The 24,865-nt window shown below is 33.4% G+C and overlaps 2 protein-coding genes and 2 long non-coding RNA genes across 6 annotated transcripts in view; all 4 read right to left on the minus strand.

Annotated features, from left to right (window-relative positions):
* LOC138691516 (zinc finger protein 235-like) overlaps nt 1-12,813 on the minus strand; it is a 29,169-nt gene extending 16,356 nt beyond the window's left edge. Inside the window, exons 1-2 of the mRNA XM_069813516.1 lie at nt 12,311-12,813; nt 1,825-1,962 (exon numbers count right to left, since the gene is read on the minus strand). Of these exons, the coding sequence (XP_069669617.1) occupies nt 1,825-1,962; nt 12,311-12,427 (255 nt within the window). The 5' untranslated portion in view covers nt 12,428-12,813. The remainder of the gene's footprint in view (nt 1-1,824; nt 1,963-12,310) is intronic.
* LOC138691502 (uncharacterized) lies at nt 5,982-9,963 on the minus strand. Its single transcript, XR_011329888.1, has 4 exons — nt 9,864-9,963; nt 9,489-9,614; nt 9,065-9,272; nt 5,982-8,867 (listed from the first exon to the last, which is right to left on the minus strand). It is a non-coding gene; the product is annotated as an uncharacterized lncRNA (long non-coding RNA).
* LOC138691503 (uncharacterized) lies at nt 9,960-11,609 on the minus strand. Its single transcript, XR_011329889.1, has 3 exons — nt 11,342-11,609; nt 10,221-10,377; nt 9,960-10,114 (listed from the first exon to the last, which is right to left on the minus strand). It is a non-coding gene; the product is annotated as an uncharacterized lncRNA (long non-coding RNA).
* A 5,902-nt stretch (nt 12,814-18,715) lies between the features above and the next one.
* Nucleotides 18,716-24,865, minus strand: part of LOC138691517 (zinc finger protein 235-like) — a 52,775-nt gene continuing 46,625 nt past the window's right edge. For all 3 annotated transcript variants that reach the window (XR_011329893.1, XM_069813523.1, XM_069813521.1), the window contains one exon: nt 18,716-20,391. Coding sequence is in view for 2 of the 3 variants with exons in the window: in XM_069813523.1 (XP_069669624.1) it covers nt 19,317-20,391 (1,075 nt within the window). In the remaining variant the exon portion in view is untranslated. The remainder of the gene's footprint in view (nt 20,392-24,865) is intronic.

Raw genomic sequence — 24,865 nt, forward strand, 5'->3', positions numbered from 1 at the left:
GTGATCGAATTTCTCTTTTAACTAAGATACCGCATTTGTCAATTAAAACTTACAGATTTTTACTCTCTTTCATGAGTTTCTTTCCTAGTCTTTATGTGAATCAGAGTCTACGTGTTCTACTGTCTGGATGGTAACTGTAAGGACAATCTTCTTTTGGTAAATAGTAGGCCATATCGAAAATGGCCAACAATTTTTTTTTTTTTTTGGAATTAAAAATCTAAGGGTTCGAAAAAGTTGCATAATGGTGCCACAATTTGGCACAAAAAAATAATGACTTCCTATGAACACTTTTAACCGAGACACAGAGGGGTTCTTTTCATAATCTTATTTCTTATTAACAGAAGCATGTTTGCAGGTTTTCGCTTGATGCAGACTGCTATCATTTGTTATTTTTGTTGTTTAGTCGAATGTCCAAAGACTCGCCTGAACTTCACAGGTGATACCAACAACCTACTAGGCTAGAAGATAATAGAGTAGGATGGCCAGTTCCAGTTTCCCCACATATGTCATCATTTACAGATAAAAGCAAACTATTATTATTTTTAAGCTCTAAGTAATAGCAGGAATGCAAAACAAGAGATACAAATATGTTACAGCAGACAACAATTCAGAATCTACCACGGATAGGTAACTGCTAAAAAATTCCATCCTCCACTGAATCATTCAATCTTACTGACGAGAAGAAGAAAAAACTATGTTTAGTTCCAAAAAAAATTTCCCAACTCTTTTTTTGCCAATGACATAATGTTACATATCGTCACTGTGCCTCCAAAATCGGCTAACTTGTGTGCATTGAAATAGATTTTTGCAGGTGAAAGAAAAATTCATTATCACTTTTCATTCCCTTGATTTTTAAAGCCACTTTCGGTATAATTTCATCATTTCTCATGTAAGGATTGAGTGCTCGGGTTTTCCTTTCCTACGAAAATAATGCTTCCATGAGTGCTACGAGCATTACAGTGCAGCTGATATTACAGGCGACACAGGGTCTTGTGACGTCAGAAGGCAGAGAGATAATTCGCACAATGTCCCTTACACACAAGCAGGCACACAGCAAGATCTCCGTCGTAGTGTGTCATTGTCTGTGATTCAGTGCGTGTATGTTAACAAAAATGCCGTTACATTTTTACAATATCGAGTACGCAGATATGATTCATGTGTATGGCTTTTGTGGCGGGAATGCTAATAATTCTGTGGACGAATAAAGAAGAAAATTTCCGGATCACACAATGTTGTCATGTATTGTTTTAGTTCGCACTTTTAAGTCCCCTGTGTTGCGAAGGCATATGATCTTGTAGTTGCCAAGAATGAAACAGAAAAAGGCCCACGCACGAGTGGCAGTTACATATCCAGACGACTAGGTATTTCTCTAAGTATTTGTGGAGAACACTGAAGGATGAGGTAATGTACCCCTATCATTTGCAGCGAGTTCAACATCTTCAGCCAGAGAACTAAAGACAATGTGTGGGATCTTTGAAATCTGGCTTTAATACAAATTTTTTATGTTGGTAATAATGTGAATGTTCTTTAATGAATTTATAATACATCCAGTACCATTGTTGTACATAATTTAAATGGTTAAACTTTTATAAATGAAAATATATTCAAATGACCATTTTTCAACAGAAGAATTCCAGAAATAACATTATAGAATATTACACAATTTACGTGAATCACCCTGTATATATGAAATTTTATTGTCACTCTCACAGACTGAAAGATGCTGGAGGTACTGTTGTAAAAAAAGACAGTGTCCATTACAATCAAAACATAAGACAAACACTGGAAGAAGAACACACAGTGCAATCTTTATGCTGCACTCACCTCAGGTTCATGTTTCACTACAGGGAGCAAAATAGGCCCCGGATCTTCCTCAAATTTTATCTCAGTTGAGAGATCTTGGCTGTGGTCTTCATATTCCTCCTTTATACCAGTCACATGCTGATCTAAGAAATTCCGTTCCTGCAGTACAAAGAGATATCTTAAATGAGCAATTCATTACAGGGTGTTACAAAGGGACTTCTAACTTTACAAGTTGCTCTCTATGTGTCTGTATGCCACAGCCTGATCACACCGGACAGTATGTGCTTCACATTACGATGAATAAGACCAGGAATCATATGCAAATGTATATTTTTATGCAAAACCATTTCTTATACATGTTATTAATGTATCCGATGATGAATATGCAAAATTAACTGTGCATAGTTGTTTAATATTTCGGCCATTACTGCATATAATATACTACTGTGCATTATATTTAGCAATCTTCAATACTGTGCTAGATTAACAGCAATATTTGCGTAGTTCAGGAAAGGAAACAATAAGACTCTGGATTATTCCCTAGTCACCACATAATATTTTTTGGTTGATTGTACTCGATGGCTAAAAATCCCTCGTGTATGAAGGAAAACTGTGAAAAAACCACGACTGCCCGCTTTTGTTCCATTGAACTACTCTGCAAAATTCTTTTCACAAGCCGCAAATAAATGGGTACCTAAGTGGTCATTCAGACGCTCAGGTAGGCGATATGGCCCAATGAGATGATCTTGCAATCTGCAATGCCGACCTTGATATTTACAGCGAAACTGACATGTTAGCCTTAATCTGGGTTCACAGACCTCAAGTTTCATAATATCCCAAAATGTTCAGTACGGTATCCTCTATTTGATGTTTAATTCTTGCAATCTGTTACTGAATCACCCTCTACATGGAGACACCCTAGAGTGAAACGAGGGTTGAGCAAATTCCGACGATTTTGCAATAGAAAATGTTTAGTTTACAACTTGCTTTGATTTTCCTATTAATTTCGATCTGTAATATTTAATTTTTCTGATTTTGCACCAAGTTTAGTATACCAATATTGAATTCTATACAGTTTATCTTCATAAACTATGCTCTATTATTTTCCTAACTGTTGTTGTCTACGAGTTTAAGATAATCATATCTTTCTTTCCTCATCGAATATCGCTGAATCAATCCATTTCTGTAGTTTATAAATGAAAATGTGGTGAGCAAAGCTGGAGACGAAATGTCCGGATTGTGGTGGCTTCCTTCATTACGAGAAGGGTATCAACATTCATATCAATGATTCACACCCTGATATACAATGAACGAAGGCAGTAGGTAAGAACTGCAACCCACCATAGAATTGCTCACTGAACTACGCCATGATTTCGGCGCGAGATTTAAGACCATTGAAACCCATTTCGATTAGTCGAAATTCCCTAGTCAGTGACGACAGCAGATGTAACTAGATTGTCAATTTTTGGCACTGAGATTAGAAATCTCAAAAATGAACTTATTGATCTCCAGCGGGATTCAGAATTAGAAGGTGTTTTTCAAGAGAAACGAAAAACGAATTCGTATTAGAATTTTGCAATACAGTTACAGAAAAATAGTTCGAAAACTTGGTATCGTGTGTATATAAAGTGTTGTGTCTTTTTGGATCAACGTATATTTGTGAAATAACTTTCAGCAAGATAAAGTTCATCAATGGTAAACACAGATCTCGTCTGACCAATGTGAACTTGGAAAACCTGCTGAAGATATCAGTCACAAAACAACCAGGTCGTACTGACAAAATTGTACAGGAGAGTAGCGAAGTTCAACCTTCAATTTCACAACAGAAATCTATATAACTAAGTTATCTTAAAATTATGTAGTAGCAGGAACAACAATAATAATAATAATAATAATAATAATAATAATAATAATAATAATAATAATAATAATAATAATAATATATGCCTAAAACAACTATTAATATAAAAATCAATGACAGTAATCAGTAATGAATGTGTTTATCCAAAAATGTAATAACGCTGCATGAGACCAAGCTTCAGTAGAGTGAAATTTGATGTGGCTCTCTGACAGATACTGTTTCTCTTGTAATTGCTAGTGAGTACCACTGCTATATATGGACATTGGCTATATGTAATCGCGGTAACTCGTGAGTGAATTGATTTTTTACAGTAGGTTATTTTACGACGTTTTATCAACATCTAAGTTTATTTAGCGTCTAAATGGGATGAAGATGATAATGCCAGTGAAATGAGTCCGGGGTCCAGCACCCAAAGTTACCCAGCATTTACTCATATTGGGTTGAAGGAAAACCTAGGAAAAACCCTCAACCTGGTAAATTGCCCCATCCGGGAATCGAACACGGGCCACCTGATTTCGCGGCCAGACGCGCTAACCGTTACTCCACAGGTGTGGTCGAGGGAATTGATGACTAAGCGAAATGCCGCATAAAGTGGGATTAAAACCTAATTTATTCCCGTTACAATGCAGAAACTAATGTTCAATCAATGATATGTTGTCAAATTTAATCCTATTTGAAGGTAGTAAAATTTATCACGAATTTTCGAAAAGACACAGCCATAAAGATGGTGTCTTTAGAGAATATTTAATAATAACAAAAATAATAAAAATACTGATAAATTAATATTGCACTAATATCGATATACTTATTTGACCTCAGTAGTAAAATTGTGTGACTCCTGTATTTGTTATATTTTGCCCTTATTGATACTTGATGCTGTTACGAAATTATAGTAGCCTGTACTGTATGAGACATAGCCTAAACAGGACGACCTCGTTAAACTAAAGTATCTCCAATAATTTGTCTAGCTAATTATTCACTAAGCAATAACAAAACGTGATTTTAAAATACATGGGTACCTACTACTTAATTATTTGTAATAAGTGCAGAAAAGTGCACGGATATGGCTAGGCATTAATAAAATTAAAATGACGTTCAAAAGAATACAAGCCATTTAATTATACGAAAATAGAAATAGAATCGTAACAGTTCACTGACTACTGATATACCCAAATATCGTCATACGCGATATTACATAGATTTTAAAGCGTGTATAAATTAACTTAACATTTCAACAACTAGGAACACATCTTCACCCATAGTTTCTATCACTCTGATGTGAATATGATTCCGAACTGAGAAATACGGTAAGAGTTATTATATTTTAGTTTGATATCTTAAATCTTTATGAAGTAGGCCTAATTGCGATAATATGTGCATGTACACCTAAAACAAAATCATTTGAAACCGTAATTTTAGACAAAAATACAGAGAAAACAGAAGAAAGTCGAGTCCATAAGTATAACAACACATTATCAAATACACTGCGAGAATATGTAGCTTGGAAACATTCAGAGTAAGTGTAACAAGAAATTTCTTTTTCAAACTTGAAACATGAAACCAAGTAACAATTCAACAATAGAATTCTCTGCAACATGACATAACTTGTAATAGTAAATATTAATGATACTTATTCTATCTCTTACCTTAATGTTGGAAGGTTATTCTAAATAGTTTCAATAATAATGAAAAATGTATTGCTATGTTCTATTCTTTTATTCCTTTACATTATTATTAGTATTAGCATTAATAGGTTACTAGACGTAAATATACAACAAAGTATAGTATATAATATTCAAGAATCAAATCTGTTCCAAGACCAATTAAATTATTGTCACTCCACTTCTAAGATTCCAGCGTACATATACTGTACTTCCTAAAGGTAGATAAATTAATAACCAATTGACTTTTGGTTGGAATTCGAATGAACTTCTGATTATCTTTTGAAATTAGTAAGGAAATGGATAATACAACTAGGCTAAAACTGAAATAATAATAAATCAACTTACAAAAATAATTTTGGTCCTTAAAAGCCATAAGTAATTTCACTTCTAGATACCTTTTTAAAGATTTCATTTGTTTGTAAATTGCTTAATAATGCTACACTTACACTTATTATTTCTGCAACTCCAAGTCTGTCATTGAAAAAATGTATGATACATAACTGTGAAGTCTCTTTTTGGCTCTTGTGTCCTAAATTTAAATAAGAAAAAACAAATTATTCAAGAAATGTGAGCTCGTGAAAATTAAATACTCAATTAATAAAATAATTACTACCAAAAGAATATTTTATTAATTCTATACAAAAGATGGATTACACAGAACAGATGGCCAGAAATCATAGATTTATACACAACATACAGCATGAAACGATCATCAAAAAATGCTTTTTGTACACAATAACATCTTTCAAACGAAGTGAAATAGCCAATAAGTTCAATAAATATTATGCTAATAAGTAATAACTATAATTAATAATTATCTACAAGCTGTAAAAGGGAATAAAATAGTATATTGTTGAAATTAGGGGGTTATGGTTTATTACGTGTATTAATAATTTTAATTACTTCTTCTACATTTAATTATATTTCAATTTCTATTAGATTAGTTGGTGGTGTGGTTGTTAGTTTTATCTGTGTACGTCAGACTATTAAGGAAAAACTGAAAGAAATATTAAATCTACTATCTACCTTATATAACAATATTTAATCAAGAACTGAATATTACTATTAATTTAATAACATAAGACCCAAAACATCTCCATGTCCAGACAATACACATGCTGATTTTCTTAAACATGTTGGCAAACAAGCAAACTCACTACTTTTATCTTGTAATCTCATCTAAAATACAATATCTGTCTGGAGAAAATCTATCATAACATCAATTTTGAAAAGCAATTATTCAACTAATATCTTTTCGAGTTATCGACAGATACCACTTACTAGTATGATAGCCAAAATTATGGAAGAGATGATTTCATAGATTGAATTGGTTCCTGGAATCTAGTAACTAACTTTCATTTTATTGGGTTGACTTTAGAGAATTGCAATCAACAAATGGACAGATTTTAAATTTTAGTCAAGATATTAAAGATATTTTAAACAGAAAACAAAACAACTTAACAATTTTAATTTATTTTCAAGGATCATATGGCTCTGTAGATATAAATCACTTAAGAAATTGCAAACTTAGGGTGTCCATGATAAAGTGTTACACTGGGTCAGTGACTTGATTATTTGATTCATTGTCACAAATATGTAAATAGAGACAGATTCATCTGGGCTACCCACATTGTTGTTTTCAGGAATACATTTTCCAATATTAATGTCGATGGTCTAACTAAAGAAATAGATCTTATGATAATCTCATCATTTGCAGATAATATGGTTGTCTAGAACAAAAAATCACAGTCCACAAATATTAATAAACTGAGCCAAAATCCCAACAGACTTTTTGACTCTACTTGGAGAACTCAAACTTGCTCAATTAAGGGAAACTTTACTAATAAAACACAATCCCAAGTTATTTCAAAATTAATAGTATATAAGTTAACTTTAACAGATGATGTTAAGAAATGTGATACTTCTCCAGACATTTTAAAAATCATTAGAAACGATAAATGATCTGGTCAGTGAGTGACTACATACAGTATTTTTTATAGATGGATCCTGTTTACCAAGCCATAGATGTAGTGGTTTGTAGTACAATACCAGTATATTCCCTTTTACAGGGAATTATATTCAAACACTTGTTTGCCCCATTTTAACCGTGACAATGCTTTTTAGTTCTTTTAAACATTCTGGTTATTGTATTGTGTTTGTGTTTAGTGAAAGATTTTAGATAAGGGCGCAAATAGCCATAGTAGCTGACGCAACCTTTTTAAACGCCACTAACTAACTAACTAACTTCAAACACTGACTAATTTTGATAGTGAAAATTTAGATACACTTTTAAGCTTACAAAATCTCCAGTATCGACTTCATAAATCTGAGAAGGCTGTCATACTATCAGATTCAAAATCAGATGTTCTTGCTGCAGTAATGGACGTAACAGCATGAAATCTCAATATTTTACAGTGTTTTAATATTTTAAGCAAAATGGTCGAATTACATCGACGACTGGTACTTCCGTGGATCCATGAACTTTATGGAGTGGGAGGTAATGTGGTAGCTGAAAGGTAGCAAAATTACTGTAAGGTTATCTATACCTGCATCTTACCACACTGTTAAAAGAATAACAAGATCAGAACATGACAATGTGGTAACAAAAATCGGAATGATTCTAAAGCAAATGAAAAAATTGCAATAGGCCATCCGGCATCCACTCCACGAAGGAGGAAAATCCTCAGAAGAAACCAACTAATCAGACCAAATGGGGGATCCAAACTACCCTCGAGTGCAGCTCTGAATTTGCAGGCCAACGAGTCTACCGACTAAGCTACATTGGTAGCTCCACTAAAAATATGAAGTACATGGCACTCAGATTATTAAATTGACAAACCTAAACAATTATTCATCAGTTAAGCTATAAAATATAATACATAGCAAGCAAGTTAATTCAATTTAAAAGTATAAACAATTCAATCAGTTGAAATATGCAGAAACTGATAATAAATATCATGCAAATTACTTCACATTACAAGCATAAACAATTCATCACTTGTGGTATACAGCCTACTATTTAATTTACAGCACATACAATTCATCAGTTAAGCTATAGACCTACAGTCTACTATTCAATTTACAGCATATATAATTCATCAATTAAGCGAAACAAAAATATAGTACAATACATAGTAAAAATAATACACCTAATTTAATAACTGAACTTCTATGAAAATCTACAGTGGCAGTACTCATATTATCACAGGCCATGATTGTCTCAAATATTTACAAAGAACTGATATTTCAGAATCTCCCCATGCCATTTCTGAAATCTCAATGAAGATATGGATCATTGTCTTGACTGTTTAACTTTACACAGCTTTCAATCATCTGGTTAAATATTGGAGTGCAAGATAACAAATGACATTAACTGCTGAACACTTGGTATCAATCAACCAACAACTTCATTACATTAAAGGGGAAAAAAACTGAAAGAATTAATTGTATATAGACACAACACATAAGACAAGGCCGCTTCAGAACAGTAATTGGCAAGGCTCTGTTGTTTTAGGATTCTTATGTAGATTCAATTTCACCTGAAAGAAAAAAGTAGCATCTAAAAGTAGTAGTAGTAGTAGTAATGATAATAATAATAATAATAATAATAATAATAATAATAATAATGACTGTAAAGTATGGAAATTAATATTGCAATGTAATATCAAAAGGTGATTTCACACCATCAACTCTTATCATTTAGTACAACAAATCTATTATATTCAGTTGCAATCACCAGTAGCTGTTCTTTCGTCCATTTTGTTGTTGGCTGATTTTTCACAAGTCTGCTATGATATGCAGCACTATCCATGACAATAACGCATTGCCCTAATGTTCTCAGGTCAACAACTGTGTTTGCACCCACTTCTCAACTACAGGGCTATTCATAGCACTATGGTAGTCCTGACTTTTCTTTCAATTGCATGAAAAAATTAAATCAGCACCTGCAATAAAAATTATACCTGGGCATATAATTACGTCACATGAATTCACAGCATTTAAATAAAGAAAATAAAACATAACATAACATGACATGAGATCCTCTTTGGTGAAAGGCTTTCCCACGTTTTTATTTAATCACCAATTTTTATATTTTTGTACCCTGATTTAAAAAATTACTCTTGCCAAATTTATGTAAAATATAAATCAATATAACTTACCGAGTATAAATCCACCTTTCGTTCCGGCATCTAATCTTCCACCCTCATTTGTTGGTCTATGAATAACACCATTCATGTCACTGGAAACTTCACCTGGTTTATTTCATGAATAAGTGGGTGATCATACTTAAAAAAACAGAGAGAGAAAAGCAATTCACATTGACACTCTAAGAGACACAAAAATTTTAAAGACAGGAAAACCGTTCAAGAATTTTATAACTAACCTCTAGTTATAATATGAAACTATTAATTGCAAAACATGTTGTTCCCACCTGAATTCATTACTAGTAGCCTATATCAATTGCACATAAGTGTTAACCTATTTGTTAGTAAAAAATTCAATCACTCTATGTCTCACAATACATTGAAATTTACCATTCATAAAAATCCAAGTCTCATCCAAGAATACTACGGGTTTAGGGTTCTCACGCTCCACATTCCTTATATATTCTCTTAAAAACGAATAACAGCACTTTCTGATACATGTGTATAAGGATCCCCTTTGCTCCATAGAAATTTTATCTCTTTCAAAATTTTTTTCACCGATGATAAGGATACTCTAAATAAATATGTTTCATAATCATCATTCATATGTTCCAGAACTTTTGCTGCTATTAGTACTTCCCCTGTAACAGTAAATGAAAATTATGCCATATTTTTATACATAGGCCTATGACTAATATCAGAATTACATTGCATAAATCAACACAATAATTCCTGTAACTTCTCTACCTTTATGTAACTTGTCATAAATAAATCTCGCAATTGCATCTTTCGTAAAATCATCAGCATCAGTCACTGGATGTTTACGTAATCTATGTTTTCCTGGTGTCACGAGTGGGGTCCCCTTGTGTGAATTTATCACTTTCGTGGCTGTAGTAAAGCCAAGCTGTAATAACAAACAAAAACTTAACACTTCTAAAAATTGTTATATCATAAAATTCATGCATGATACCAACATTTACAGCTATATGAATAGAAAATGATCAACATGTTAGGTTGGGTCTACGATAGGTTTAAGTAGGCTAATATTTAGGTAATTCTCCAGAAAAGCTACACCAAAGAAGGCATAATTTTATTTTGTTTAATTGATTTCTGTGATATTTACATAGTGATGAACACGTGGTTTTAGTGCACAGCCACAAATACTTTCAGCACAAAAATCCTTTGACACTTACCTGTATATTCTAATGCATTGTTGTAGTCCCTCCCTCAAACTTGTTACTAATTACCAATATAACATGCGAGAGGTCCAGGACGAAGAGAAATGGTTAGTTTCCCAGTAGTGCGTCCTCGTCCTCTCGAGTGTTATATCTTAACAAGTACTTTGGGTGGGGTAGCTTTTCTGAAGAAACACCATATTTAATATTACTTAGACCAGTCATTAATAAATTATTCAGCCAGAGTCAACGTTCCTATGCTTTATAGAGTATGTTATATAGTTATTATATAAAACTGAATTATTTTTAAGCACCATAACAGGCCAACATTCATGTAATATTTGCTGCAATATCAAGTTAATAATTACAATATGACTTGTATTTTCTTCGGCCGATGTGGCATGTAAATTGTGATCTGAACGGTTAATTTAATACCAAAAGAGAAAACTGGAAATTTACTTTCGTGCTGTTTGATTATTTGTTCGTCTAATTTGTAAATGTATTTAAGCTATCACCTACTGCAGTATTACAGTATCTTAAATGTATTTGGTTTGGCAATATGAAAATCACTGACTTTATTAAAGATCTAGGCCTAACCTAAAAATTGGTTTTGTTTGACCACAATCATGAAATTATTAGTGCAAACTCCTAAAACTGAATACCACTTTGAAATGTATGCTTAAGAATACTTACTCCTAATAATTTTCCTATTCTGGTTGTAATTGCTGTCTCCGTTAGCATAATTCCTTCTTCATTATCTTCTTTCTTCAACTCATTATACACGTGAACTACAGATTTCTGAAGCGTACTCTGAATGCCACACATTTTCTTCCTTGGAGGAGTCACTGCAACACTATTTCATTTTTTTGACATAGTAATAAAAATCTAAACACGAAAGAAATTCATTAAAATTTGAAATAATATTTCTATCCATTACCCACGTGCATTATCACGCCCAAATATATTATACTTATTCGTACTTATCTGACTATTCTTGAATTATAACCACAACGCAACACATAAAATAACTATTATGTATTAATATTAATACTAATATTAATTAATTATTAATAAGTTCGAATTTCACTATCTTCCAGTAACCGGCTGAGAAATCTAGTACAATTTTAATTTCATGGAACTCCAGTACCGGCAAATATTGTCGATATTTGCCTCAGCTGCCAACATACCAGTTACAAAATCACTACCACTTATAGTATTTGTCAGTATCGAAATTCGAAACGAAGTTGGCAAAAGAAAATTCAACCTTCAAACTAGAAAATCACCATAATCCACTAGCATTTGTAGTAATGGGGGAAAAATGGTTAGGTTTCACCCTTAGGGTATCAAGTTACCTGGTCTTCCCTATAGAGTGAAAGGCACTTCAAGTACTGTTGTAAAGAGGTAATGTCCTACTGTTGTAAAGAGGTAATGTCCTTGGAATCAAAATATGAGATAAATACTAAGGACCGTATTCATAGACATTTTTAGCGCGGGCTTTCGTTGGATGATCAGCGTTTTTCGTATTCATAACCCAGTGTTGATAGGATATGATTTTAATTCTGTACAAGTAACCAGTGGATAGCGCTTGTAGCGCGTGCTGCGAAATGTCTATGAATAGCACCCTAAAAGAACCAAGCAGTGCATTCCTTGTGCTCCACTTACCTCAGGTTCACGTTTCCATACAGTGGACGATATTGGCACGGGATCTTCCTCAAATTTCACCTCACATGTGACGACATGTCCCTCGCCCACATATTCCTCGGAGTAATAAGACATCATTTCATAGGACTATGTCGGCCGGCGGTTAAAATTGTTTCCTTCACTACCTCAATTATGCTATACGGTCAGGTCAGGGCTGACAAAATCCTTTAACAAAGTTTCTTCCAGATGGCCGTGAAGTGATCAGCCATGATGATTCATAACGGCTGTAATTTCATCTTCTTTCCTTCACTGTTATTATTTATTTTTAGTATTATTAGTTTCTGCCCATATTGCTGAAAAGACTGAAGGCAAAGCATCCACCCTCCACTTTAAACGTATATTACACATTTGTATCGCTACCAATGTCAATTACCTTGGAAATGCGTAGGCTTTTTAGTATGGAATAGGGGAAATCGGATGTGATCACTTTCAGAGCTGTATGACTACCCGACCCGCCCTAATTACATATTCTTACCTGTATACCAAAATTGTCCTGTGTGAATGAAAAACACCGCCATAGTTTGTAAATGCCCTGTAATATGAGAGAGAGAATAACGATGATTTCAGTTTCTCCAACAAATCTCACATAATAATAGGGGCGAAGGTGACACATTGGAACAGATTGAATTTATCATCTCAACACATAATTCTCCAAGAGGACTATATATATTATATTCCTCTTGATAAATCTCATGAAGTGCCCAGTACTGACAGCAGAAGGCAGGCATTCTCATGTACTTACTGGCTGCTATTATCCTTCTATTTAACTTATGGTCTTGAACTCAGTGGGTGCATTTTTGTTGAAGAGTTTAGAAAGTTTTTTTTTTTTTTCAACTTCTTAAGTATATTCTGACATCATGAAGGTTTCAAAAATTAGTTTCATTATATTATATTAGAGCCTAATAAATTCAGTCTTCGAAAATAATTGTCGTTTCATTATGTTATATTAGAACCTAACAAATTCAGTCTTCGAAAATAATTGTAAATATCTAATATTTACTTCTTGGTTTTAATGAATGATCGTAGTTGATAAAGTCATGTGGGGCACATTGGGGGAACATTTGAACAATGTTAAGAACTGATCCACAACATTAATTTAACAATACTGTGAAAAGCTCTTAAAGTTTAATATAACGAACGTATAGACGATATATTTCTTTTGGGGCATAAAATTGATCGGATATATATATATATATATATATATATATATATATATATATAGAGAGAGAGAGAGAGAGAGAGAAGAATAAACATGAATTTTCGATCCTGGAACTATGTTTTAATATAATTTTTCTTTGAATTCCAATAAGACCTTCAATGTATTAGTTGGAAGAACAGGAGATTAAAAATGACCGAGTTCCAGTGAAGTGAACAGTAATCATCTTCCTGACCGCTATAAAATATTCTACACAGTTTCACCACTTTTTTCTCCAGAAGAGAAACATCGGTTATTATTATTATTATTATTATTATTATTATTATTATTATTATTATTATTATTATTATTACTGTGTGTCGCGATATCGTGGGCATTCAGTAAAGTGTGTCGGCAATCAGTCACCTCACTTAAAGTGTGCTATGTAACATCCTTTATTTTAATATAGAACGGTGAAATATAATGGAACCTGAAAGTAATCCTAAATCGCATACAGAGACGTAGCTAGGATCATCACCGTTTCCAGATATACAGTAATTGAGTATGTGTTGTTACTAAAGAATGCTTCAGTGAATGTCTCAGGACCTTTGTAAACAATAGTTTGTTTTTTTTTATCGTGATAATGTTATAATATGAGTGATAATGCTGTAATGTAATCAAAAAAGAGGAAGAAAGAATAAGGTCCTATGGAGTTTCCTCGGAAAGAAATTCATGTGTCTGTTAAAGAATACAAACAAATTATTCATTTCGTTCAAATTTGAATTAACAATCGCCAGTGAATAAGGTACTATACCATAATAATTTTAATACAGGAAATTGTACATTTAACGGCGTCGTCAAATCGTCAATATAGCTCAAGGCCTATAATCAAGATGTAAAAGAAATAGGATATTACTGTTCTTACCCTTTTACCTCATAGCTAAGGGATTTATTGATGAAAATGGCCAAAAATACTTTCTTCCAGATGTCTCTTCATTAAGTCTTGACCGAATTTTGCACAAAACAAAAATCGCAAGATTAAATCCAACTGTCAAGCAAAATTAAATCTAATGAACGGAAATTAAAAACATAAAATTGTTGTCACACGTTAAAAAAAGTTAGAATTTTTAAAAAAGGTATATACCTTGGACAGACGGCTTGTTTCGACGTGATGTTAGGTCTTCATCAGTGACTCCTGAACTACTGTTGATCTTGAATTCTGCGATGTGCATTTGTCGGTTGTAGGGGTGGGGTGTGTTGCTCTTATGGCGGGGGCTGGTTGTTTGTGTGTTATGACGTATCATGACATCGAATAATGTGTGGGTATTGAACTATAATTGAGTCATTCCACGTCAAATCGCACAAAATTATACAAATTTTGATCTTCATATTTCTGATTGCGTTTATATTTTTTTTACCAACTCTATGGGTCTCATAAACCAACAAGTGTATTTTTATTTCCTCCTAAGTCCACAATGCAACATTTAAAGCGTCATATTTCTGACGATATTGATGTTAAATTTTTTTTTTGAAAAATGCATTTAAAAGCTTAAAGTACTGTCTTTTATTAAATATTTACTAACTAATTTTAATATCATTATTTCAAATATTTTTTTTTTAATTCAATTTTTAAAACCTATACATCAATGTGAAATAGCCCTATTAAAAATCTAAAAAAAATGCCTACTAGGTGCACTGAAGTATTCTTAATAATTTCAGAAAAAATCAGAATGGGATCTCCAATAGTTTAATGGAAATTTAATTACTTATGACAGAATGTGTAGCTGTGGGCACAGCAGCAGTTGACGGGAAGTGTTAAAGCGCGCTAAGAGGTTTATCGGCGCTGGATAATTGACTGAACGTTGCAACATTACACCCAGTACGGATCAAGTTACTCGAGGAAACACTGCTAATTTACTTATTATGATATCTTCAAATAATTGTACATTATGCTTTTTAAATGTTTCTTTTCTTTCACATTTTAAATTTTCATTCGCCTACCTTCTTTCTTGAAAGAAAATTGTTTTACTAAATCTTCAGTTTTTGACAATGGAATGAAAGAATATAATTTTAATGTACCAGTTATTGGTTTTAGATTGTGGTATTTGGCCTGCAAATTTTCAGTGTGGTTTTTGTGCTTATTGAATGGACAAAATATAAATGACACGTTAGAAATGTTTTTTGTGACTAATCAAACAGTTTTTTTTGTGTTGTTATAGGATCTTGTGTAGGCTAACTCTCGTGGCAAGTCTTTTAACAGTATCTCCAATGCCAACACATGGACCTTTACCATGCGACATTGCAAAGAAGTGTCATTCAGCACTAGTTCCATAAACGTCTTCATGCAATTATTTTTAATTTTTTTTTTCTTGTGAACTTAATCCATTGAAAAAGTAGATGATTTTTTTCATATCGTTGAATTCTTGCTTTAAGAAATTGATTGCTTCGGATTGAAAAAAGTAAAAAGGGTCGGTGTCATGTTTCATAGTTTCTGAGATGAGATTACTTTTGTAACGAATTTCTGTATCTCCATTGAAATATACTACGAACGGGTTTATTTATTTATTTAAATATACAGAATAAAGAATATAATTACAAATAAGAGAAATAGAAATAAAATAATACAATAAATATAAAAAAGGAGATGCAGTAGTATTAACAAAATTTGAGACCGAATGAGCAGCGCTCGTGTTCGGTCAAAGTTCAGATATAATATTAATAGGCCTATAAGACAATATAAAATAAAATAAAGTAGGAAATAAAATTAAAATTGCACTGTATTGTGGCTTGGCATATGTTCCAATGCACACCTTGTATTGAATCTTGTATTACAAATGAATAATTTTCAGAAAAGACTGCAATAACTATGTAATTTTCAGGTTGTACTTACTTTGCATTCCGTCAAAAATAAAATATGGCTGACTTTTGAATGGATGATGATGCATCTTCTACATGAAAAACTTAACATGCTAGGGAGCCTTTTACTTTTGAAACTTTTCACGGGGGTATCGTTTTGTTGTATCTTTCTTTTCTTGATAGGGGATTCTATTGACATCAAACTCTTGTTTAATTCCTCAATATTACTGATTTCTAGCACTGTATCCATATAACTGCTAGAAGAAATACCGAGATAATCACTTTTTCTGTCCGCACTTTCATTTGATTCATGTTTATTAATATCACAAGAACTACCAGCTTCACATATAATTTCACCTGATCTATGCGGAAATTGATTGATTTTTACGGAACAAATCACATATTTGCACACTCAAAGACTCCTTTAAATTGAGCTTTATCAATAAGTCGCGACTTACGCGTCTTAGTGTACATTTCTTTTTAAAAGCGTGGTTAGGAAGGTAAATGGATTTAAACACTTGTTATATATTACGCGATCTTTACCATCACTCATGTTGTATAGAAGTCACGTCACTGCGCGAAATTCAAACCCGAACTGATTATTTTTCTCTCATGCCATCTGTTTACTGCCATAAAGTTTACTGCCTTACCCAGTCTTGCTATCATCAAACACTTGGCTATATTACAGTATAAAATGTGAAGGGCTTCCCCCTGAGCTGACAATAATAAAATAATTTTAGATAAGATTTTTACTGTTCCTTAAGGTATTAATCATTTGATGATTAGTATGGTGACATCAGATGCAACGGGAAATTTCCACGGGCAGCCTTCTAGCCTATGGTTGCAAGCAGTTCATTAGCTTGGCATCGCGAGCGCGTGCATGCCTCCGGAAAATAAATTGTTACAAATGTATGGGTGCCGATCCCATATTTATAAATGCAGTAGTTTACAGATAATACATCAGCGAACAAGTCTATATTTTTTTCAGATTTTTAACTTGGCTATTTAATATAGAAATTTTGCTTTGAAAAAGAAATGATTAAAAAAATAGGCCAAATTTTAAATTTATTTGTGATGGGCCTAAAGTAATAAAAAGTGTTGTATTTCGTCTTTCAAATGCGCCAAACCGCAAATCTCAATTATATGTAGACACAAAGTTCCAAGCGAGTTTATGTAACAGTGCGCGCATAATTTGCGGAACTTCAAATATTCATAACTACACAAATAATTAATAATTGTGAAAATAAAAAAAATACGGGTCTCCTTATTTGATGTCTGGAATTCATTAAAAAAAATTCGACCATTTCCGAGAAAATCGTGTTTTATTGTGTGCGATTTGACGTGGAATGACTCAATTGTGTATTAAGTATTAGTTGTGGGTATGTTATTGTATGTTTATATATTTCGTATTGTTGTAAGATGTTTAACTGTGAACATTTTCGTGTGATGTGTAAAATTTCCATATCTGTTTCCATATTATTGCAGTCATGATTAATGTTGATGATGTGTTCTGCGTAATTTGATGTAATGTAGGGTTTGGTTATAGCTTTAACATGTTCAATATATCTTGTATGAAAGGATCTTCCTGTCTGTCCTATGTAAAAAATGTGGGCAACTATTGCATTTTAGTTTGTAAACTCCAGTTGAGTTATATTTATTTGAATGTTTAATGTGATTATTTAAATATTTCTGTGTTGTGTTATTTGCTTTGGATGCTTTCTTGTATTTTAGTTTTCTGAATGAAGTTGCAATTTTGTGACTCTTGGCATTGTTGATATGTCAATGCTATGTATTTATTCTCACGTAGTGTTTTTGTTGGTTTGTTCTGTTTTTGTTTTGCCTTTTTTATTAATGTGTCTATTATGTAAGGATTATATCCATTATCTTGTGCTATATATTTATTGTGTTTAATACTTCAGTGTAGTTGTCATTGTTAATTGGTATATTAATCTGTGTGTCATTGTACGGAAAGCTAACATAATAGGTTTTCTGCTTGTGAGAATGGATTGCTGGGTTTCTAGACTACTCGTCTGTGTATAGCTCTTCCCAAAAGCATCACATTTCACACTTACGCTATTCAACAAAGTTAAGCCAAAACTTCACAATTCAATCACTTCTCGCCAGGAGGTAAGCGCAAACACCATTTCAGATACATGATAGCAGGAAAAGAGCTTCCCCACAAGATCCAACTATATGTCTTCTCGCTTATGTACAGTATAGTATACCATATATCTTCTTAACCTGGTAGGGATAAGGCCATCAGGCATTCTTTTTCCCCCTTACAGGGGATTACAACTACAATATTAAGAATACAATGGAAATAATAATTACAATTCCAATAAAACTTAGACTACTAAAAGATTACCTGATTAATCAAAGCTAGACAATTTATTATCGAGGTTAAGAAGAAAGAAAGATTTTCTTGCTGAAGTACAAATTAAAGCTAACAGAATAAAATTAATATAGTGATTAAAGTACAGGATATATAAATATTTATTATGAAATATAATTATGTACACGCAAGAATGTATATTAAGATGTGGGGGCAATAAATACGCATTCCACAACCATCACAAATGAACAGTTTCTCTTATGTGTGGATACGTAAATACACATTAAGATTCCCCGAGCGCGAAAAATCCATTCCAAACACATGAAAACTGAACGGTTTTTAACGAAAAAGGATCTGGAGATTAACCGGGCGTGTAAAACACTTCTCACACGCATCACAACTAAATGGCTTCCCAACTCTGTATACGTGAATGGAAATTGAATTATTTCTAGCGGCAAAATTCCCTTTCGACAAACTTCGCAACTAAACGGCATCCGGGAACACGTGATTGTACTTTGAGATTACGTCGACATTCAATCCGTTTCCACATATCACAATTGAATGGCATCTCGTCAGCGTTAATGCAGATAGTGCTCATTCTGCCGAGCAAAATGCTTTCCGCATACATCACAACGAAACGGCTACTATTCTATGTGAACACGTGAATGCATAACGAGAGATTCGGAACGAAGAAAACACTTTCCGCAGACGTCACAAATGAATGGCTTCATGCCAGTGTGCACGACGGAATGCCTCTTCAGATTTGATGAGCTTTTATAACAGTTGCCACAAACGTCACAACAGAATGGCTTCTCACCCGTGTGTACTCGTGAATGCGTATTCAAATGTAGGGAGCGCGAAAAACTCTTTCCACAGACGTCACAACTGAATAGCTTCACGCCGGAGTGTAAACGTGAATGCTTATCGAGGCATTTCGAGAGAGAAAAACCCTTTCCACAAACGTCACAACTGTATGGCATATCGCCAGCGTGATTATGTGAATGCAGATAGAGTTTATTCTTGCGTGCAAAACCCTTTCCACACACATCGCAACGAAACGGCTTCTCGCCTGTGTGAACACGTGAATGCATTACAAGACATTGCGATTGAGAAAAACACTTTCCACAGACGTCACAATTGAATGACTTCATGCCAGTGTGCAAGAGGGAATGCCTCTTTAGACTTGAAGAGCTTTTGTAACAGTTCCCACACATGTCACAACTGAATGGCTTCTCACCTGTATGTACGCGTGAATGCATATTCAAATGAGCGGAGCGCGAAAACCTCCTCCCACAGATGTCACAATTGAATGGCTTCTCACCTGTGTGTACGCGTGAATGCATATTCAAATGTACGGAGCGCAAAAAACTCTTTCCACACACGTCACAACTGAATGGCCTCTCGTTTGTGTGCACGCGTGAATGGTTTTTAAGAACATTTAAGGTTGAAAAGCACTTTCCACAAACGTCACAACTGAGTGGTTTCTCGCCTGAGTGAACACGTGAATGCTTTTCGAAATCTCCAGATTCGGAAAAACACTCCCCATACACATCGCAATTGAATTGCTTGTGGCATTTGTGTACGAAGTAATGGCCTTTGAGTCTTGCAAAGTCGAGAAAAGACATTCCGCAAACGTCACAATTGTATTTCTTGCCTTCCTCCTCTTCAGTAATATTTTCGTAGAACTTTGCAACTCCATTATTGCGGCTAACTGCAAGACTAACAAATTTATAAGTGTCATTAGTGGAAAGAATGTCTAATTACCATTAGGGAAATATATACCCTATAAGCAAAGTAATATAGGAGAAATTGATAATGGACTTTCATCTTCAGTTACTCCTGTATAGATTTTCTTTAAAAAGTTAAGTAATAATAGTAATTATAATAATCATAACAGCAATAATTATAGTTATTATAATAATAACTTATTTAATTGTTAAAATTTATGTGCTGGACAACAAACATTGGCCAACAGAAGTCCAAGATAGTGACACAATGAATATAATAAAATTAACAACTATGATCCAAATTTAATAATAATAATAATAATAATAATAATAATAATAATAATAAATATAGTACTAATGGTGGTACTGGTAGTAATAGTATCTGTAGTATTATCAGAAAAAATATAATAATAATAATAATAATAATAATAATAATAATAATAATAATAAAGATGTTAACAATAGTACAGATCCTTGACGTTCTACACATCGAAAGGGGGATATACATTTAGCAAAATAAATTCAGAAATTCTGTGGGCATCTCAGACCCAGAAACTAGTATCCACTCAATCAGTAATACAACCCCTCCAGCTTCTATCAACAGAAATCATACGGTAAAATAATCATATTGCAACGATTCACAAGCCACTGCCAAATTCTTAGCAAATATAATGCATATAAACTAGCTAAAGAAAGTGTGGTCGAGCCATTAACGCAGGAGAAGGCGCATACTTGTTAAAACATGAAGTATATGTGATCAGATGGACCATGCTAGTGAAAATAGGGTACGAAGATCAACTTACTGACATTTGCAAAAGCATTTAGTTTCCTGATTTTATTTTTATTTTATACATGCCACGATTTTTAATAATACAACCTTGAAACATTTTATTACATTTTCGCATTGCATTTTTTCTCTTTCAAAAGTTAATTACAACATTAATTTTGCCTTTAATGCTATAATCTAAAATGCAGCGACAGAATGATTTAATTAAATCTCTAATACAAATAGGAAAACATCACACTCCCAATATGAAAAGAAAGAAACACAGAAGACAAATTCAGCAGAAATGAATATTACAATATTATGCTGAAAATATGTTAAGAAATATGTTTTAATTTTCCCATCAACTCCAATTTAATTATACAGTACTAATGTCAACAGAACTAATATATTTACATAAATAATACAGACGTGGAAAAATTATTATACTAAAACGTTTTCTTAGAAACATAATACAATTCGTCATATCAACTATCAGTATAATTCAAAGAGCCTCTATTGTTGTAAATATGAATGTTTACATCTTCTGGCATATTTTTCCAACGGTTAAGTGCGTGCATATTTTGATTTGTGTCACTGTATCAAGAAGTATAAGAAAATTAATTACACTTTACATGATCGTTACTGTACAAAATTGTATATATTTTAGACAAGTATACGCTTTAATTTTTTTGTTGGAATGGAATAGCGAAAATCTTTAATAGACCTATTACTAACATTTCTACTACAAACAAAAAAAATCTTTAAATGTTTATTTTTGTCCAAACACATCTGTTTAGATTTAATTATTTATTTAAATGAAATGTAGTATTTCTGTTTTAAAAATATTGTACTTTAATTAGGAAAAAAGTCATTAATTTGTTAGTAGTTACACTGTACTATACAGATTTATTTCTCATTGCCAAGTTATATTACGTGATTTCTGAATTTTTGTCTGATCCATTTGTTATACTGTATTGTGCACATTTATACACTGTGTCCGGGACAAAATTTGCCGGTGAGAGGGTTTAATAACTCGCATAATAATGGAGATAGGAAAATGAAATTTGCGGAAAATGAAAGAGGGACACTTTAAGTTTTATGTGTGATGTTGGCAACATTTGGTCTTTGTTGTTGACATTTTATTAATAAAAAAAAACGGTTAAGTATATTTTTTTCTGGCTATGTTGTTACTACTGGTGTTTTAATTATATACTGCAGAAGATATTCTCCCACGGCCTGCAAGAAGACCGGACATGAACGAAATTCAAAATCTGTGGTCTATACTGAAGAAAAAAGTGAACAAAAAGAGGCTTACAACAAAACATGGACTCATTCAAACACTGTCTGATATCTGGCTAAATGATGCTGTTATTCAAAGAAAGTGTCAAACTTTGGTTTCCAGCATTTCTGACAAAATCAATGTGTTAATAAACAATAAGGAAATGTTAACAAAATATTAGTAACCTCAAGACTCAATTTTCTGTTCATTAAATCAGTGCAAAATACATTTTTGTTCATTATTTCTGCCGATAAACACGCTTCGTTGCACATATAATTAATATAGTGTAATGATTTGTCCATGTCTGTATATCAATATTTTATTTATAAAGCAGAAACGCTCTTCTTATAAAACGCAAAATAAACTGTTATTTATATAACGTGAGAATTGTCCGACAACCCAGAAAGAACGAGCATTGAATTATAGGTGTACAACTTAAGTATTGAGAGTACACAAAATGTCAACAATGCTCTATTTAAGGTTATGATGGAGTGAGGAAGTCACACCTTCACAATGTTGATGGTTTAGTGCAACGCACACCTTACTGGGATACAGGGGAATGCATTTTTATGTAGAGACATACAGAGTGCATGTGGGCAAAAACACGGCGCTATAAAATGAGCAAGCATCTGTTCGAAATAAAGCACAACTTTGATTATTTCAGGTGCACAAATTCTCAACAAGGCACTAATTAAGGAAATCAAAGAGTGAGGAGGTCAGAGGATTCCTGCTGTTAAAATAGTGCAGATTTAAAACAAAGTGCGGTCTTTTCCCAGCTATGCACCTTCTCCTCGTTAAACCATTAAAAAAGCACACCACATTGTTCTAAAAAAAGAAACAGTAAACATAAATAATAACGTAGTGGAACAAGGAATGCAGCATAAACGTCGGACGACTGTAGTCCTGAACACAGCAGAGTGATCAGAGAGAACAAGAGTTGCAACTTTCTGCCTCAGCACTGATCATCATTGCCTCGCGAAATATCTTCACCACTTTGAAATAATGTCAAAACCAACCTGCATTTTTTGCAATTCCAAAGAAGACTCGGACAGACAACAACTCATCTACATACATGCCAAGACCAACAGAGCAACAAATGAGTTGAGATACTAGGAAGCGATGAGTAAAATAATGGGTGCAGTGGAACAATGATTCCTAAGCAATGTTCTCGCCATTAGATTAATAGTAATAATAAAAAATAACAACAATAATAATAATAATAATAATAATAATAATAATAATAATAATAACGGTAATAATAATAAAAATAATGTATATATATCTTCATTTTTGTATTTATTAAAATATTAATTGTACAATTAGTCACCAAGTATCATTGTTGTTGCTGTTGCTGTTGTTGTTTTCTAATGCCAGGCGTTTGACAATAAAGTCATTTGATCTCTTGCGCTCCAATATTTTTCAAAGATTTTATCATGGCCAGAAACTGTAGCACAGATTTTGAGGTGTTCCGAATCCATTTCCTGGTTTGAGTTGCACAGTGGGCAGTGAAAATGGCAAGTTGTAGCTGATTTAAGTGAACACCATATTTTAACGTTTTGGTGGCTATTTCATTCACGCACAACCCGCAGATTGTCTGGAGGACCACACCTGGTGTTGGTCGACGGATCCATTGGACCTAGCTGGGAGATCTTGCTCATCACCTGCTTTCCTCCTTAAGCCACTGGAGGACGATTTTAGTGCCATAGCAGGTCAGCACTAGGAACAGAAAAGTAGAAAGAGGAGGAAGGAAAGGGAAATGAACCCCTAGGCCTCGAATGCTCTAATGCTGTCGGGGTCGAAGAAAGTAAGAGTTCAGTCAGACGACTAGATAGGAAAGGCTAAAGAGGGAATTAGGTATTGAATAGAGGAAAATTATAACAAATTCAGTCATTAACTCATCAAGCTGACCAGTGCTAATTGATGAGTAGCCCCTCCCTTTAGTTCAGCTTGTAAAATTATGCTTACTAACAGCTGCACCACAGGAAGGTAGGAATGGGACATTGGGTATTTGTCAAGGTTGGTTCCTTAAAGCCTTCAATGGGAAGGATTAATGGCTCTCCCCCCTGTATCCGACAGATCCCCTTTGGACCGACCAAGCATCGTAAGTGTGCTGGTGTAGTGATCACAAAGTATCAAAACTAAAACTAAATATATAGGTCTATCAGTGTGCATGTGCAGGCATTGGGCACAAAGTTTGTCAACGAACCAAAACTTTACGGATTGTGGCGAAGCAACTGCCATATTCTAAGACATATCCCTTACACGGAATAACTCACCACATGAGTTACTAAAGACCTACCCCCTGGGGAAGACCTTTGCTCTTAATGCGATGTAACAGGCTATTCTTATTTTTATTATATTAATGTGCTCATCAACAGGCATGGACCAATAATAGTCCAGCATAATACACACAAGAGTATT

Source organism: Periplaneta americana, chromosome 16, assembly GCF_040183065.1.
Source record: "Periplaneta americana isolate PAMFEO1 chromosome 16, P.americana_PAMFEO1_priV1, whole genome shotgun sequence".
NCBI lineage: Eukaryota > Metazoa > Arthropoda > Insecta > Blattodea > Blattidae > Periplaneta > Periplaneta americana.